A 14,386-nucleotide genomic window follows, 5' to 3' on the forward strand; every position below is an offset into this window, starting at 1 on the left:
ACCATATATATTCCTGTTCGTCATGTAATGAACATTTGAATGACATATAGGGTCAGTCCCCAGGGGTTTCTCCCCACCCCCAATGTTCTAGTATCTTGTAAATGGTCGAGATCCCCACCCCTAAACCATATATATTCTGGTTTGTCATGCCAAGATGATTTGAATGATATACAAGGTTAGTCCCCAGGCATCACTAATGCATATAACTTTACTGGACCAAACCAATTTTCACTGGACGTTGCCCAATGTCAGGCGGCCCTGGGAATTACGAATTATGGGAGCTTCGTTTGGGAGACTTCGTAACAGCATCCTGTTACAATCATTTCTTGTTTAAAAAAATATTCAAGATTAAAATATGAGGCGTTGATCACCATCAGGTCAACATTTTTCGTTGAAAAAATATTACAATTGAGTTTATATTTTTATAAAATACAATTATTTATCTTTAAGGTTTATTAATTTCACGGAAAAAATATTGTTACTTATGAGAAATATTCACACACTCTGTCGATCTGGTCAATATTATTCACAGCGTAATTCGCGCTGGTAAAATCCATCAAGTCAACGCTTTTTGTAGAAAAACATATTGATGAATCTCGCAGATTTCTTAATTTCACGAAAAATTATAGTAAAACAAAGAGATATTAACACTTTTTGTCGATCAGTTCTATATAGATTTTCAGAAAATATAGTTTAGTAACTCAAAGGTCTCAAAGTATAAAAAAAAATCTACCAAATAACAAAAAAAGTTATGATCATTTATATCTCATCCGGTCAATCTGTCATAACCTGAATTATAGAAAAAATATAATTTCGAATTATTAGTCTTGCATTTAATGTAAAGTAATTTTAATGTTCCGTGGTATATTAAAGTAGTTTTATAATATTTTTTGTAGTTCTGTGGTATATTTTGGGTGTTCTGTGGTATTCTGTGGTAAAGAGATGCTCTGTCGGCCATACTGCCAGTTTGGCCCTACTTTGTAAAGTCGTTTCGGCCACGGTTTTTATTGTTATAAAGTGTAGGAAAATTGTTTTAGAATCAGAAATAATGAAAAATACATTTTAATCATTAAATCATATTCATTGCTAATAAAATTTTGTAAGGGTTCCGCGGAACCCAATGTCTTGCCTACTTTTGCTGTTAGTCGCAGGCTCAACAAAAATGGTGAAAAAATTATTAAAAATTTTCCTCTAGATGACGACGACGGAATGTAGGATCGCTATGTCTCACTTTTGCGACAAAAGTTGCAGGCTCGACAAAAATGTATGAAAGATTTTTGAGCTTCATTTGTATTTTTTTTTCTTTTAAGTTTAAGGATTTACAAACAGCCTCTATAAACATGATAAAGAATATGTTGAAATTTATATTTATTGAATGACTAAAATGATCTGTATGTATTTTCTATTGCTAGGTTGTGCACCTCCTGTAGGCTCTTATGATCCAAAGGAGAAAGATAAAGCTGTTGCTCTCCAATTTGATAAAGGAGGGGATCGATTCAAAACACCAAAAGGTAATATATTGTTAGATAGAAGAGGGGGCCTATTAAAAATACAGCAGGGCTCAACATGACCATTTCTCCAATTGTCCAGGAAAAATGAAAATAGGTGTCGGTCAAGTAGAATCAACATATGAGTTGTCCAAAGGGACAGATGAAAAATCTTTTAATTAGAACTAAAACCCTTATACAGTATTTCCAGAGTGTTACATAAGGTAATAATCAATTTTAAATTAGAAATTTGCAGTCGACTAAAAAAATTATAAAAAGTTATTTCTTTTACAGAGAAAAAAACACTTGTCTACAGTGTATGCTACCAAACTTTACACATGTTACACTGCTCCTAGTCGTAATTTTTAATAAGATGAATAAATTAAAGATATAAGTAAACACAAATTTTCACAAAAATTAGCTTTTTAATTATTGGTTTGCAATCATTTGATAATTGATTGGCTTCCTTTGACAGATTTATTGCCTTATAACATTTTCTTAAGGTAAACAAATTTTGATTTCCTCAGGTTTTATCCCATAAGCATAGGCTGATCATGTGATCAATTGAATCATCAATTCTCTTTTCTCTCAGATTTTACTAAGGTGAATAATTTAGTTATAATATTCCTCAGATCTACGATGACTTGCCATTGGGAGAATCTATCATAATGAGGGAATGGATTATTTCTGTTAAGATTTCCCTTTATTGGAATCATTCATAATAACATGCCAGTTTTGGGTAAAAATATTATTTATAAAAAGAACGTTTTCGGATACTTTTTAACAGCTAAAAAATTTAAAGTTTGTACATGATCTAAAAATTGTGTCAATACACCTAATCGCTATTTATTCCATTCCGGATAAGTTCTAAAATTACACAACTTTTTCATCCAGTTGACGCTATCTGGGACCCTGTTTAAACAATGCACCATGCATGATACTTTTTAATGAGACCTGTTTAAAACATCGTAAATACTTCAAACACAATATTTTTTTGACTATAATTTGAGTTTGGAAAAAGTGGATCATAATCTATCAAAGTTTCCTATTGATCGCTTTCTAAATTTTTCCCTCTCTCAGCTCGTTACTGATGACCTTTGTTTGCGGCCTGTTGACCCAAACAGGAAGTTGTCTAAATGACTGTTTTTTCCGGATTGGACTAAATAGCGATAAGGTGTATAGGTAAGGACAGCATTGTTTAAATTAGGATTTTGGATTCAGACAAGTGAGTTTGTCAGTCTAAGAATTTGTTGCAAAGATTAGGAGTTGTTAATTACATTGAAATTTCTGTTTTAGATATTCTTCTGGGACCTGGATCTTTTGACATTGATACACCGGCCAAAAAGTGTCTATTGAATCAATCAACGTGTAGTAATGGGGTGAGTAGAGGATACCTTTGTTTGATCTCATAACATATAAAATATTACTCATTGTTAGGATGGTAGATGGTAAAAAATCATTACCGTGCTCCAAACAAAATTGAACGAAAATTCTACATGTGCAATATAGAAGCACATTTGTTTGGGATCAACTCTTTTTTCTGATTAATTAACCTTTATATGTTCAAAGTGAAAATGTCAATAAGTAATACTGTAATGCTTAACACATTTACAATGTTATGCTAAGATTTAAGGATATTTTACATCATGCACTCATTTCACTGCAGTTTATAAACTGAAAATTTACAATAAAAAAATTATCTATAAAACCATGTAAGCATGGAACCAAAGCAAGATTTATTTTTATCTAAATTCTTGATTTAGATGCTGGTTCACTAAGCCTATTGTTGTTAATCAGACATCTTTTCTATTAAATGGACAGTATATTTCCCTGCCTCCATGTGATTAATTTAATTTTGATTGTATCCTTTATTTGCAGGGAGATAAAAAGAAAAATCACAAAACTTCAGAAAACTCCATGGAAATGGCAAAAATCAAAGATCTGGAACGAGAGGTATCCTAATTACTGACTAAAACATTTGCCATTTGAAGTAATGCAATAAATAGGAAGGAAACTGATTAACATTTCTCCTCTTACATTGGCTTCAAAATCTAGAATTGTTTTGATTATTGTAGCACTTTTTTGCATTCAGAAAAACTAAGTGCAAGCATTAGTTGATATAGTTTTAAGTTTGAAATATTTAAGTATGTGTTTAATTTATATTTTACATGTGAATTGTGTGTTGTTGTTTTTTACCCAAAGGTTACTCCGTATAGAAACATTGGAAGAGTTAGGATTAAAAAAACAAATCCATGAAAAATGTCTGCATCAAGTCAGTGATATGATAATTACTGTCCATTTATTAAGAAGTTGATGCATTAACATGGCAAATTATTATACAATTTTATAGTGAATTTTATTCAAAATTTTGAAATTGCATTGGAGAATAAAAGTTTATTAATTTTTATGAAATGTTTAACCTACAGATAGCATATTTTCATATTAATGATAAATATATGGCAGTTATTTCTTCATTTACAGACCTATTAATAAATCATTGTCTACTTACAGATAAAAAGATTAGTCCAGGAGAGAAATAACCTGGATAAGCAGTTAACACACAGAGGAGATGATATAATTAAATTAGAAGGAAGATTACAAACAGCACATACAGATAAAATCTCCCTTCAGGCAAAAATAGCATCACTAGAAAAAGAATTGAAGGAACTGAAGAAAAGTAACGAAGTGCTTAGAAATAAGGTAGATATCCCCTCCTGGTAAACACACAGATAAAATCTCCCTTCAGGCAAAGATAAAGTTACTAGGAAAAGAACTACAGGAGCTGAAGAAAAGTAACAAAGTGCTAAGAAATAAGGTGGATCTTCATTCTTGGTCCTGTTGCTAGGCAAAGTTTCTGCCCTTATCTAACAATGCCTCATTTTCCTTGGCAGTAGACATTTCCATCATTCACCCCAGTCAACCAAAACTGTAGACCCTACCTTTTAGATTTATTGTAAATTTGTTTTGTCCTGAATATGCATGAAATATTTGCAAGTGCACATCGAGCAAAGAATAATCAATCTATTATATGACTTGTACTCTATGTAGCAAAGCTTTTCATCTCATGTTACATGGAATTTCTGCATTTTATGATTTCTTAAGATATAAAGTAAAAATAAATATTGAGGTAGGGCACACTTTGATTTATTTCATTTTGGACAATTGTTAAAAAAATAACTGGACCAATATAACTAATTTGGTTTTTATTATGTTGTTTTACTTTTTCTGGGCAGATGACAAATGCAGACACAGCATGTAAGAAACAAGAAAGTCTTCAGCATGAGTTATCTTCCCTGAAACACCAAATGGAGTGTAAAAATAAAGAGATAGCTCGTGTTAAACATGAGTTGGATATCACACTGAATCATCAGAACAGTGAACTTCATATTTTAGAAAATGTTGTCACAGTGATAGAAGAAAGAATCCATCATTTAGGTATGTTTTTAATCAGAGCAATTTACTGTTTTTTAAGTGTAATCGTAGTGATAAAAGATGGAACTTTTTTGTTTAAATGTATTTATTCCATAAATAAATTTCTTTTTGAAAGTGTTGTTCTGGCAATAGAAGATACAATCTTTATAAAATTTAATTGCACAAGCTTTCAAAACAGAAAGAAAAGATAAGCTTCTGTTGTGTAGCAAGTACAAATGAATTTAATTTTGTCCCACAATGTACGTAGAATGAATGTTTGTTATGCAATTAACAAAGATTCTAAATAGAGTTCTTTGTTTGTGATGTATGCTTTTATACAACGATTATTGTTACACTTTGTTAAAGATATAATTATAGAACCTGTAGAAAGAAAACTATTGAATACCGCTAGGTATCCACGCTAACTTTACCGCTACAACACGTCGACCACTTCAGGGTGTTAGTTCACTGTACCCATTACATATTTGTTAAAGATAGTTTAATATTTATGATTTTGTCAGTTATTTTGATAACTCTTTTGAGTGCCACAGATGAGTCTTATGTAGCCGAAATGTGTGTCTGAAGTACAAAATTATAAGCCTAGTACTGTTAATCTGTCACCTATTTATTATTACATATGAAAATAAGGAGATGGGGTATGATTGCCAATGAGACAACTATCCACCAGAGTTTAGATGATGAAGATAAAAGCAATTATTGGTCACTGTATGGCCTTCAACAATGAAAAAACCCATACTGTGTAGACAGCTATAATATGCCCCGACATGAAAAATGTGAACCAATTCAAACGAGAAAACTTACGGCCTAATTTATACAATACTATTTATGAAAAACAAGACAGACATGAACCAATGACAACCACTGATTTATAGGCTCCTGACTTGGAAGAGGCACATGAAGATTGTGACGGGCTTAACATGTTTGTGAGCGCTCAACCCTTTGCTTACCTGGGACAGTGGTGTTACAGCACAACATAAGAACAAACTGTAGTCAAGATACTTTGATAGAGAATGTTAAGAATTTTGTCATATGATATTGTGATAATAATGTATGAAAATGATATGTTTGGTACTGTATAACAGTGGTAATATCTCCTATGGTTTGGTACTGTATAACAGTGGTAATATCTCCTATTGTTTGGTACTGTATAACAGTGGTTATATCTCCTATTGTTTGGTACTGTATAACAGTGGTAATATCTCCTATGGTTTGGTACTGTATAACAGTGGTAATATCTCCTATTGTTTGGTACTGTATAACAGTGGTAATATCTCCTATTGTTTGGTACTGTATAACAGTGGTAATATTTCCTATTGTTTGGTACTGTATAACAGTGGTAATATTGCCTATTGTTTGGTACTGTATAACAGTGGTAATATTTCCTATTGTTTGGTACTGTATAACAGTGGTAATATCTCCTATTGTTTGGTACTGTATAACAGTGGTTATATCTCCTATTGTTTGGTACTGTATAACAGTGGTAATATCTCCTATTGTTTGGTACTGTATAACAGTGGTTATATCTCCTATTGTTTGGTACTGTATAACAGTGGTAATATCTCCTATTGTTTGGTACTGTATAACAGTGGTAATATCTCCTATTGTTTGGTACTGTATAACAGTGGTTATATCTCCTATTGTTTGGTACTGTATAACAGTGGTAATATCTCCTATTGTTTGGTACTGTATAACAGTGGTTATATCTCCTATTGTTTGGTACTGTATAACAGTGGTAATATCTCCTATTGTTTGGTACTGTATAACAGTGGTAATATCTCCTATTGTTTGGTACTGTATAACAGTAGTAATATCTCCTATTGTTTGGTACTGTATAACAGTGGTAATATTGCCTATTGTTTGGTACTGTATAACAGTGGTAATATTGCCTATTGTTTGGTACTGTATAACAGTGGTAATATTGCCTATTGTTTGGTACTGTATAACAGTGGTTATATCTCCTATTGTTTGGTACTGTATAACAGTGGTTATATCTCCTATTGTTTGGTACTGTATAACAGTGGTAATATCTCCTATTGTTTGGTACTGTATAACAGTGGTAATATCTCCTATTGTTTTGGTACTGTATAACAGTGGTAATATCTCCTATTGTTTGGTACTGTATAACAGTGGTAATATTGCCTATTGTTTGGTACTGTATAACAGTGGTAATATTGCCTATTGTTTGGTACTGTATAACAGTGGTAATATTGCCTATTGTTTGGTACTGTATAACAGTGGTAATATTGCCTATTGTTTGGTACTGTATAACAGTGGTAATATCTCCTATTGTTTGGTACTGTATAACAGTGGTTATATCTCCTATTGTTTGGTACTGTATAACAGTGGTAATATTGCCTATTGTTTGGTACTGTATAACAGTGGTTATATCTCCTATTGTTTGGTACTGTATAGCGGTGGTAATATCTCCTATTGTTTGGTACTGTATAACAGTGGTAATATTGCCTATTGTTTGGTACTGTATAACAGTGGTAATATCTCCTATTGTTTGGTACTGTATAACAGTGGTAATATCTCCTATTGTTTGGTACTGTATAACAATGGTTATATCTCCTATTGTTTGGTACTGTATAACAGTGGTTATATCTCCTATTGTTTGGTACTGTATAGCGGTGGTAATATCTCCTATTGTTTGGTACTGTATAACAGTGGTAATATTGCCTATTGTTTGGTACTGTATAACAGTGGTAATATTTCCTATTGTTTGGTACTGTATAACAGTGGTAATATCTCCTATTGTTTGGTACTGTATAACAGTGGTTATATCTCCTATTGTCTGGTACTGTATAACAGTGGTAATATTGCCTATTGTTTGGTACTGTATAACAGTGGTAATATCTCCTATTGTTTGGTACTGTATAACAGTGGTAATATTGCCTATTGTTTGGTACTGTATAACAGTGGTAATATTGCCTATTGTTTGGTACTGTATAACAGTGGTAATATTGCCTATTGTTTGGTACTGTATAACAGTGGTAATATTGCCTATTGTTTGGTACTGTATAACAGTGGTAATATTGCCTATTGTTTGGTACTGTATAACAGTGGTAATATCTCCTATTGTTTGGTACTGTATAACAATGGTTATATCTCCTATTGTTTGGTACTGTATAACAGTGGTAATATTGCCTATTGTTTGGTACTGTATAACAGTGGTTATATCTCCTATTGTTTGGTACTGTATAGCGGTGGTAATATCTCCTATTGTTTGGTACTGTATAACAGTGGTAATATTGCCTATTGTTTGGTACTGTATAACAGTGGTAATATTGCCTATTGTTTGGTACTGTATAACAGTGGTAATATCTCCTATTGTTTGGTACTGTATAACAGTGGTTATATCTCCTATTGTTTGGTACTGTATAACAGTGGTAATATTGCCTATTGTTTGGTACTGTATAACAGTGGTTATATCTCCTATTGTTTGGTACTGTATAGCGGTGGTAATATCTCCTATTGTTTGGTACTGTATAACAGTGGTAATATTGCCTATTGTTTGGTACTGTATAACAGTGGTAATATTTCCTATTGTTTGGTACTGTATAACAGTGGTAATATCTCCTATTGTTTGGTACTGTATAACAGTGGTTATATCTCCTATTGTCTGGTACTGTATAACAGTGGTAATATTGCCTATTGTTTGGTACTGTATAACAGTGGTAATATCTCCTATTGTTTGGTACTGTATAACAGTGGTAATATTGCCTATTGTTTGGTACTGTATAACAGTGGTAATATTGCCTATTGTTTGGTACTGTATAACAGTGGTAATATTGCCTATTGTTTGGTACTGTATAACAGTGGTAATATTGCCTATTGTTTGGTACTGTATAACAGTGGTAATATTGCCTATTGTTTGGTACTGTATAACAGTGGTAATATCTCCTATTGTTTGGTACTGTATAACAATGGTTATATCTCCTATTGTTTGGTACTGTATAACAGTGGTAATATTGCCTATTGTTTGGTACTGTATAACAGTGGTTATATCTCCTATTGTTTGGTACTGTATAACAGTGGTAATATTTCCTATTGTTTGGTACTGTATAACAGTGGTAATATCTCCTATTGTTTGGTACTGTATAGCGGTGGTAATATCTCCTATTGTTTGGTACTGTATAACAGTGGTAATATTGCCTATTGTTTGGTACTGTATAACAGTGGTAATATTTCCTATTGTTTGGTACTGTATAACAGTGGTAATATCTCCTATTGTTTGGTACTGTATAACAGTGGTTATATCTCCTATTGTCTGGTACTGTATAACAGTGGTAATATTGCCTATTGTTTGGTACTGTATAACAGTGGTAATATCTCCTATTGTTTGGTACTGTATAACAGTGGTAATATTGCCTATTGTTTGGTACTGTATAACAGTGGTAATATTGCCTATTGTTTGGTACTGTATAACAGTGGTAATATTGCCTATTGTTTGGTACTGTATAACAGTGGTAATATTGCCTATTGTTTGGTACTGTATAACAGTGGTAATATTGCCTATTGTTTGGTACTGTATAACAGTGGTAATATCTCCTATTGTTTGGTACTGTATAACAGTGGTAATATTTCCTATTGTTTGGTACTGTATAACAGTGGTAATATTTCCTATTGTTTGGTACTGTATAACAGTGGTAATATCTCCTATTGTTTGGTACTGTATAACAGTGGTAATATCTCCTATTGTTTGGTACTGTATAACAGTGGTAATATCTCCTATTGTTTGGTACTGTATAACAGTGGTAATATCTCCTATTGTTTGGTACTGTATAACAGTGGTTATATCTCCTATTGTTTGGTACTGTATAACAGTGGTTATATCTCCTATTGTTTGGTACTGTATAACAGTGGTAATATCTCCTATTGTTTGGTACTGTATAACAGTGGTAATATTGCCTATTGTTTGGTACTGTATAACAGTGGTAATATCTCCTATTGTTTGGTACTGTATAACAGTGGTAATATCTCCTATTGTTTGGTACTGTATAACAGTGGTAATATTTCCTATTGTTTTCTTGTAGATGTTGATGTTGATCATAAAAGCCCCACTCCAAAGAACAACTCAGAATTAGGCAGTAAGTGACGTTACACTGAGAAAAAAAAAACCAAAGAATAACTTGGATAGTAGCAGAGATTATCTGTCTTTAACACTGAGATTCTCTAACCATGCCAAAAAAATACATTTCAAGTATATAGGATGAAAAAATGTATTAAAGATCCTGTTTATGTCTGTCTAGGAGTAAGACATTGAAGTATCAACAAAGCAGCCAAAAAACACATTGATATTGGATTTTCTTTAAAAAAAAAATAGTCAATATTGCAGAAATCTTATAATGAGGGAAAAAATATTTGAAAATGTTTGACTTACAGAAACTCTAGCATGTCTAGTAAAAATATTTAATTTCATTATTGAGTTTTTATAACAGGTTCCAAAAGAAAAGGCAGTGAGGATTTGACTTGCAATATGAAACCAGAAAACACCAAGAAAATTGTTGAGGTAAAATTACATATCTTTATAACAAGTGAGAAAAGGTAAAAATTATAAGAGAACAAATCTAGAAATAGAAATACAGGTGTAAATTGGTTCGGCATCCATGTATTTAATGTCTTGTATCACTTTTTAAAATATGTTTCTATAGAATAAAGTCCAATCCAATCCTATCTAAACTAATTCTAGGATAATCCTTTGTAAATATTAATGATCTTTTATGATTTGACACTGATTTGTAGAAGTTACAGAAACGTTTTAATGAGACGATTCAAGAATTTGATAAGAAGATACAGATATTTAAGACGAGATATGAAAGGATTATGGAGGACAAAGTAGATATGCAACATAGTCTGGAGAATAAGGAGATAGCATTGAAAAATTATATGAAGAAATCTGACACTCTTGAAAAAAACAGGTAATTTGAAATAAGATGTATAAAATAAGGAGGTGTTGTATGATTGCCAATGAGACAACTGTCCAAAAAGTCCAATTGAAAATGGATTTAAGCAACAATAGGTTACAGTATGGCCTTCAAAAATGAACAAAACTCATACTGTAGAACAAACTATAAAAGGCCCAGACATGATAAAATGTGAAAAATGAGAAAAACCTATTTATAACAGAACAATAAACGAAAAAACAAATATAACAGACAGCAACGAAAGACTTCCATTGAATTAAAGGCTCCCAACTTGGGACAGACACATACAGAATGTGGTGGGGTCAAACTTGTTTGTGTGCGCGCAACTTTCGCTATAAAACCTGGGACAGTGGTGTAAAAGCTCAACCTAAGAAGAAACTGTAAAAATCAGTTGAAATGGGTTGACTCATTAAATGGTCACAATGTGGTTAGTTTATACACCTTTAACATATCGCTATTTGTCCGCCATAGCTGCACATCACAGAAGTTGCCATAAAATGTTGACGTCACAAAGGAAATTGATTGTTATATTACCACAATAGTTCAAGTGTCGCAAAAACTCTGGTCAAGTGTCGCAGATCCCCAAATAGTGATAAGGTCTATTACAATTGCTAAATTACGTTGATTGATAAAATTACACTAATGATGATACTGTATTACGTTATATACTGTACATTTTTATTTACACTAATGATGTAACATGTTTTTTACTGTACATTTTTATTTACACTAATGATGTAACTTGTTATGTACTGAACATTTTTAGGATTATGTTATCTGATGTAACATGATATATATACTGTACATTTCATTTACACTAATGATGTAACATGTTATATACTGTCCACTAATGATGTAACATGATATATATTGTACATTTTTAGCTCAACTGGCCCTATGAGGGCCATGTGAGCTTATGCCATCACTTGTCTTCCGTCGTCATCGTTGTAAACTTTTTCAAGAATCTTCTCCTCTGAAACTACTGGGCCAAATACCTTCAAACTTTAATTTAATGTTCCTTAGGGTATCTAGTTTATAAATTTTATCTGATGTTTTGATCCATCAACAAACATGGCCGCCATGGCTAAAAATAGAACATAGGGGTCAAATGCATTTTTTGGCTTATATCTTAAAAATCTCAACACTTAGAGAAAATCTGACGGGGTAAAAATGTTCAGTAGGTCAAGATCTATCAGCCCTGAAATTTTCAGAGGAACCGAACAACCCATTGATAGGTTGCTTCCAATAAATTGGTAATTTTAAGGAAATTTTGCAATTTTTTGTTATTTTCTTGAGTATTATTGAAGATAAAGATAAACTGTAACCAGCAAAAATGTTCAGCAAAGTAAGATCTACAAAAAAGTTAACATGACCTAAATTGTCAATTGACCCTTTAATGATTTATTGCCCTTAAAAGACAATTTTACACAATTTGTTCATCATGTTTGCTAACATTTAAAAATCTTCTCCTCTGAAACTACTGGGTAATACTTCTAAACTTTAACTGAACATTCCTTAGGGTAACTGGTTTATAAAGTGTATCCAAAATTTTGATCCATTAACAAACATGGCCGCCATTGCTAAAAATAGAACATGGGGTCAAATGCAGTTTTTGGCTTTGATCTCAAAAACTATAGCAGTTAGAGCAAAAGTGACAAGGAGTTTAAGTGATGAATAAGTCAAAATCTATCTGCTATGACATTTTCTGATCAATTGGACCACCCATTGTAGGGTTACTGTCCAAAATAGTTTATTTTTATGAAATTTTACTGTTTTTGGTTATTAGTTTTACTATTATAATAGATAGAGAGAAAGTGTAAATGGCAAAAATGTTCAGCTAAGTAGGATCTGCAAATAAGTCAAATGATCAAAATAGTCAATTGACTCCTTACGGAGATATTGCCCTTGAAAAGTTTATTTTATTTACATTTTTTCGTGCAAGTCTAATACTATTTCAAAAATCTTCTCTGAAACTACTGGGCCAAATACTTCCAAACTTTAATTTGATGTTTCTTAGGGTATCTAGTTTGTAAATTGTATCTGAAGTTTTGATCCATCAACAAACATGGCCGCCATGGCTTGAAATAGAACATGGGGACAAAAGCAGTTTTTGGCTTATATCTCAAAAACTACAGCAGTTAGAGGTGTCAGACCACCAATTAACTCCCTCCAATTTAGAATGTCTGTAAAAGTAGTCCTACTCTGACACAAAATAGTGCTTTTGAGGTCATTGTTTACTTAAACTAACAATCAGTTGTGCAGAAAAGAAACTTTTGGTGAAAGAGAAATATATTTAGATCATTTTGAGCCAAAATTTACTTGTCTATGAGTTTGCATTAAAAATTGAGGATTAATGCGCTCCATAGTATACCAATTTAAGGTTTTCAGAAAACCAGGGGTTATTTTTAGTAGTACTTGTGTTCTGAAGGTCAGTTTTTTCTTATAAGACTTTAAAGGTAGGACGAAAATTGGCTTGTAGAAAGGTGATACATGTACAATTCAGGATATACCTGGTTTCTATGAAGTTAAACAAAAAGTTTAATTTTACCTGTCAAGTAATCTTCAGACCAATCGGACAACTTATTGTTGGGTTACTGTCCAGAAATAGTTAATTTTTAGGAAATTTTAAAGTGTTGGGTTATGTATTATCTTTCATATTATTATAGAAAGAGAGAAAGTGTAATGACAAAATTGTTCAGCAAAGTAAGATCTACAAATAAGTCAAATGTCTGAAACTGAAATTGCAGGTGAGCAATATCAGGCTCTCATGAGCCTCTTGTTATTCACACTAATGATGTAACATGTTATATACTGTACATTTACACTAATGATGTACCATGTTATATACTGTACATTCACACTAATGGTGTAACATGTTATATACTGTACATTTACACTAATGATGTAACATGTTATACTGTACATTTACACTAATGATGTAACATGTTATACTGTACATTTACACTAATGATGTAACATGTTATACTGTACATTTACACTAATGGTGTAACATGTTATATACTGTACATTTACACTAATGGTGTAACATGTTATATACTGTACATTCACACTAATGATGTACCATGTTATACACTGTACATTTACACTAATGATGTACCATGTTATAAACTGTACATTTACACTAATGATGTACCATGTTATAAACTGTACATTTACACTAATGACGTACCATGTAATAAACTGTACATTCACACTAATGATGTACCATGTTATAAACTGTACATTCACACTAATGATGTAACATGTTATATACTGTCCACTAATGATGTAACATGATATATATTGTACATTTTTAGCTCAACTGGCCCTATGAGGGCCATGTGAGCTTATGCCATCACTTGTCTTCCGTCGTCATCGTTGTAAACTTTTTCAAGAATGTTCTCCTCTGAAACTACTGGGCCAAATACCTTCAAACTTTAATTTAATGTTCCTTAGGGTATCTAGTTTATAAATTTTATCTGATGTTTTGATCCATCAACAAACATGGCCGCCATGGCTAAAAATAGAACATAGGGGTCA

At 32.1% G+C, this 14,386-nt stretch overlaps 1 protein-coding gene across 1 annotated transcript in view; it reads left to right on the forward strand.

Moving 5' to 3' along the window:
• LOC127726426 (hyaluronan mediated motility receptor-like) overlaps positions 1-14,386 on the forward strand; it is a 40,107-nt gene that overhangs the window by 3,750 nt on the left and 21,971 nt on the right. Inside the window, exons 2-9 of the mRNA XM_052233810.1 lie at positions 1,413-1,511; positions 2,784-2,866; positions 3,366-3,440; positions 3,999-4,187; positions 4,721-4,922; positions 9,956-10,009; positions 10,361-10,431; positions 10,665-10,840. Of these exons, the coding sequence (XP_052089770.1) occupies positions 1,413-1,511; positions 2,784-2,866; positions 3,366-3,440; positions 3,999-4,187; positions 4,721-4,922; positions 9,956-10,009; positions 10,361-10,431; positions 10,665-10,840 (949 nt within the window). The remainder of the gene's footprint in view (positions 1-1,412; positions 1,512-2,783; positions 2,867-3,365; positions 3,441-3,998; positions 4,188-4,720; positions 4,923-9,955; positions 10,010-10,360; positions 10,432-10,664; positions 10,841-14,386) is intronic.

Source organism: Mytilus californianus, unplaced genomic scaffold (assembly GCF_021869535.1).
Source record: "Mytilus californianus isolate M0D057914Y unplaced genomic scaffold, xbMytCali1.0.p SCAF_17, whole genome shotgun sequence".
Taxonomy (NCBI): Eukaryota; Metazoa; Mollusca; class Bivalvia; order Mytilida; family Mytilidae; genus Mytilus; species Mytilus californianus.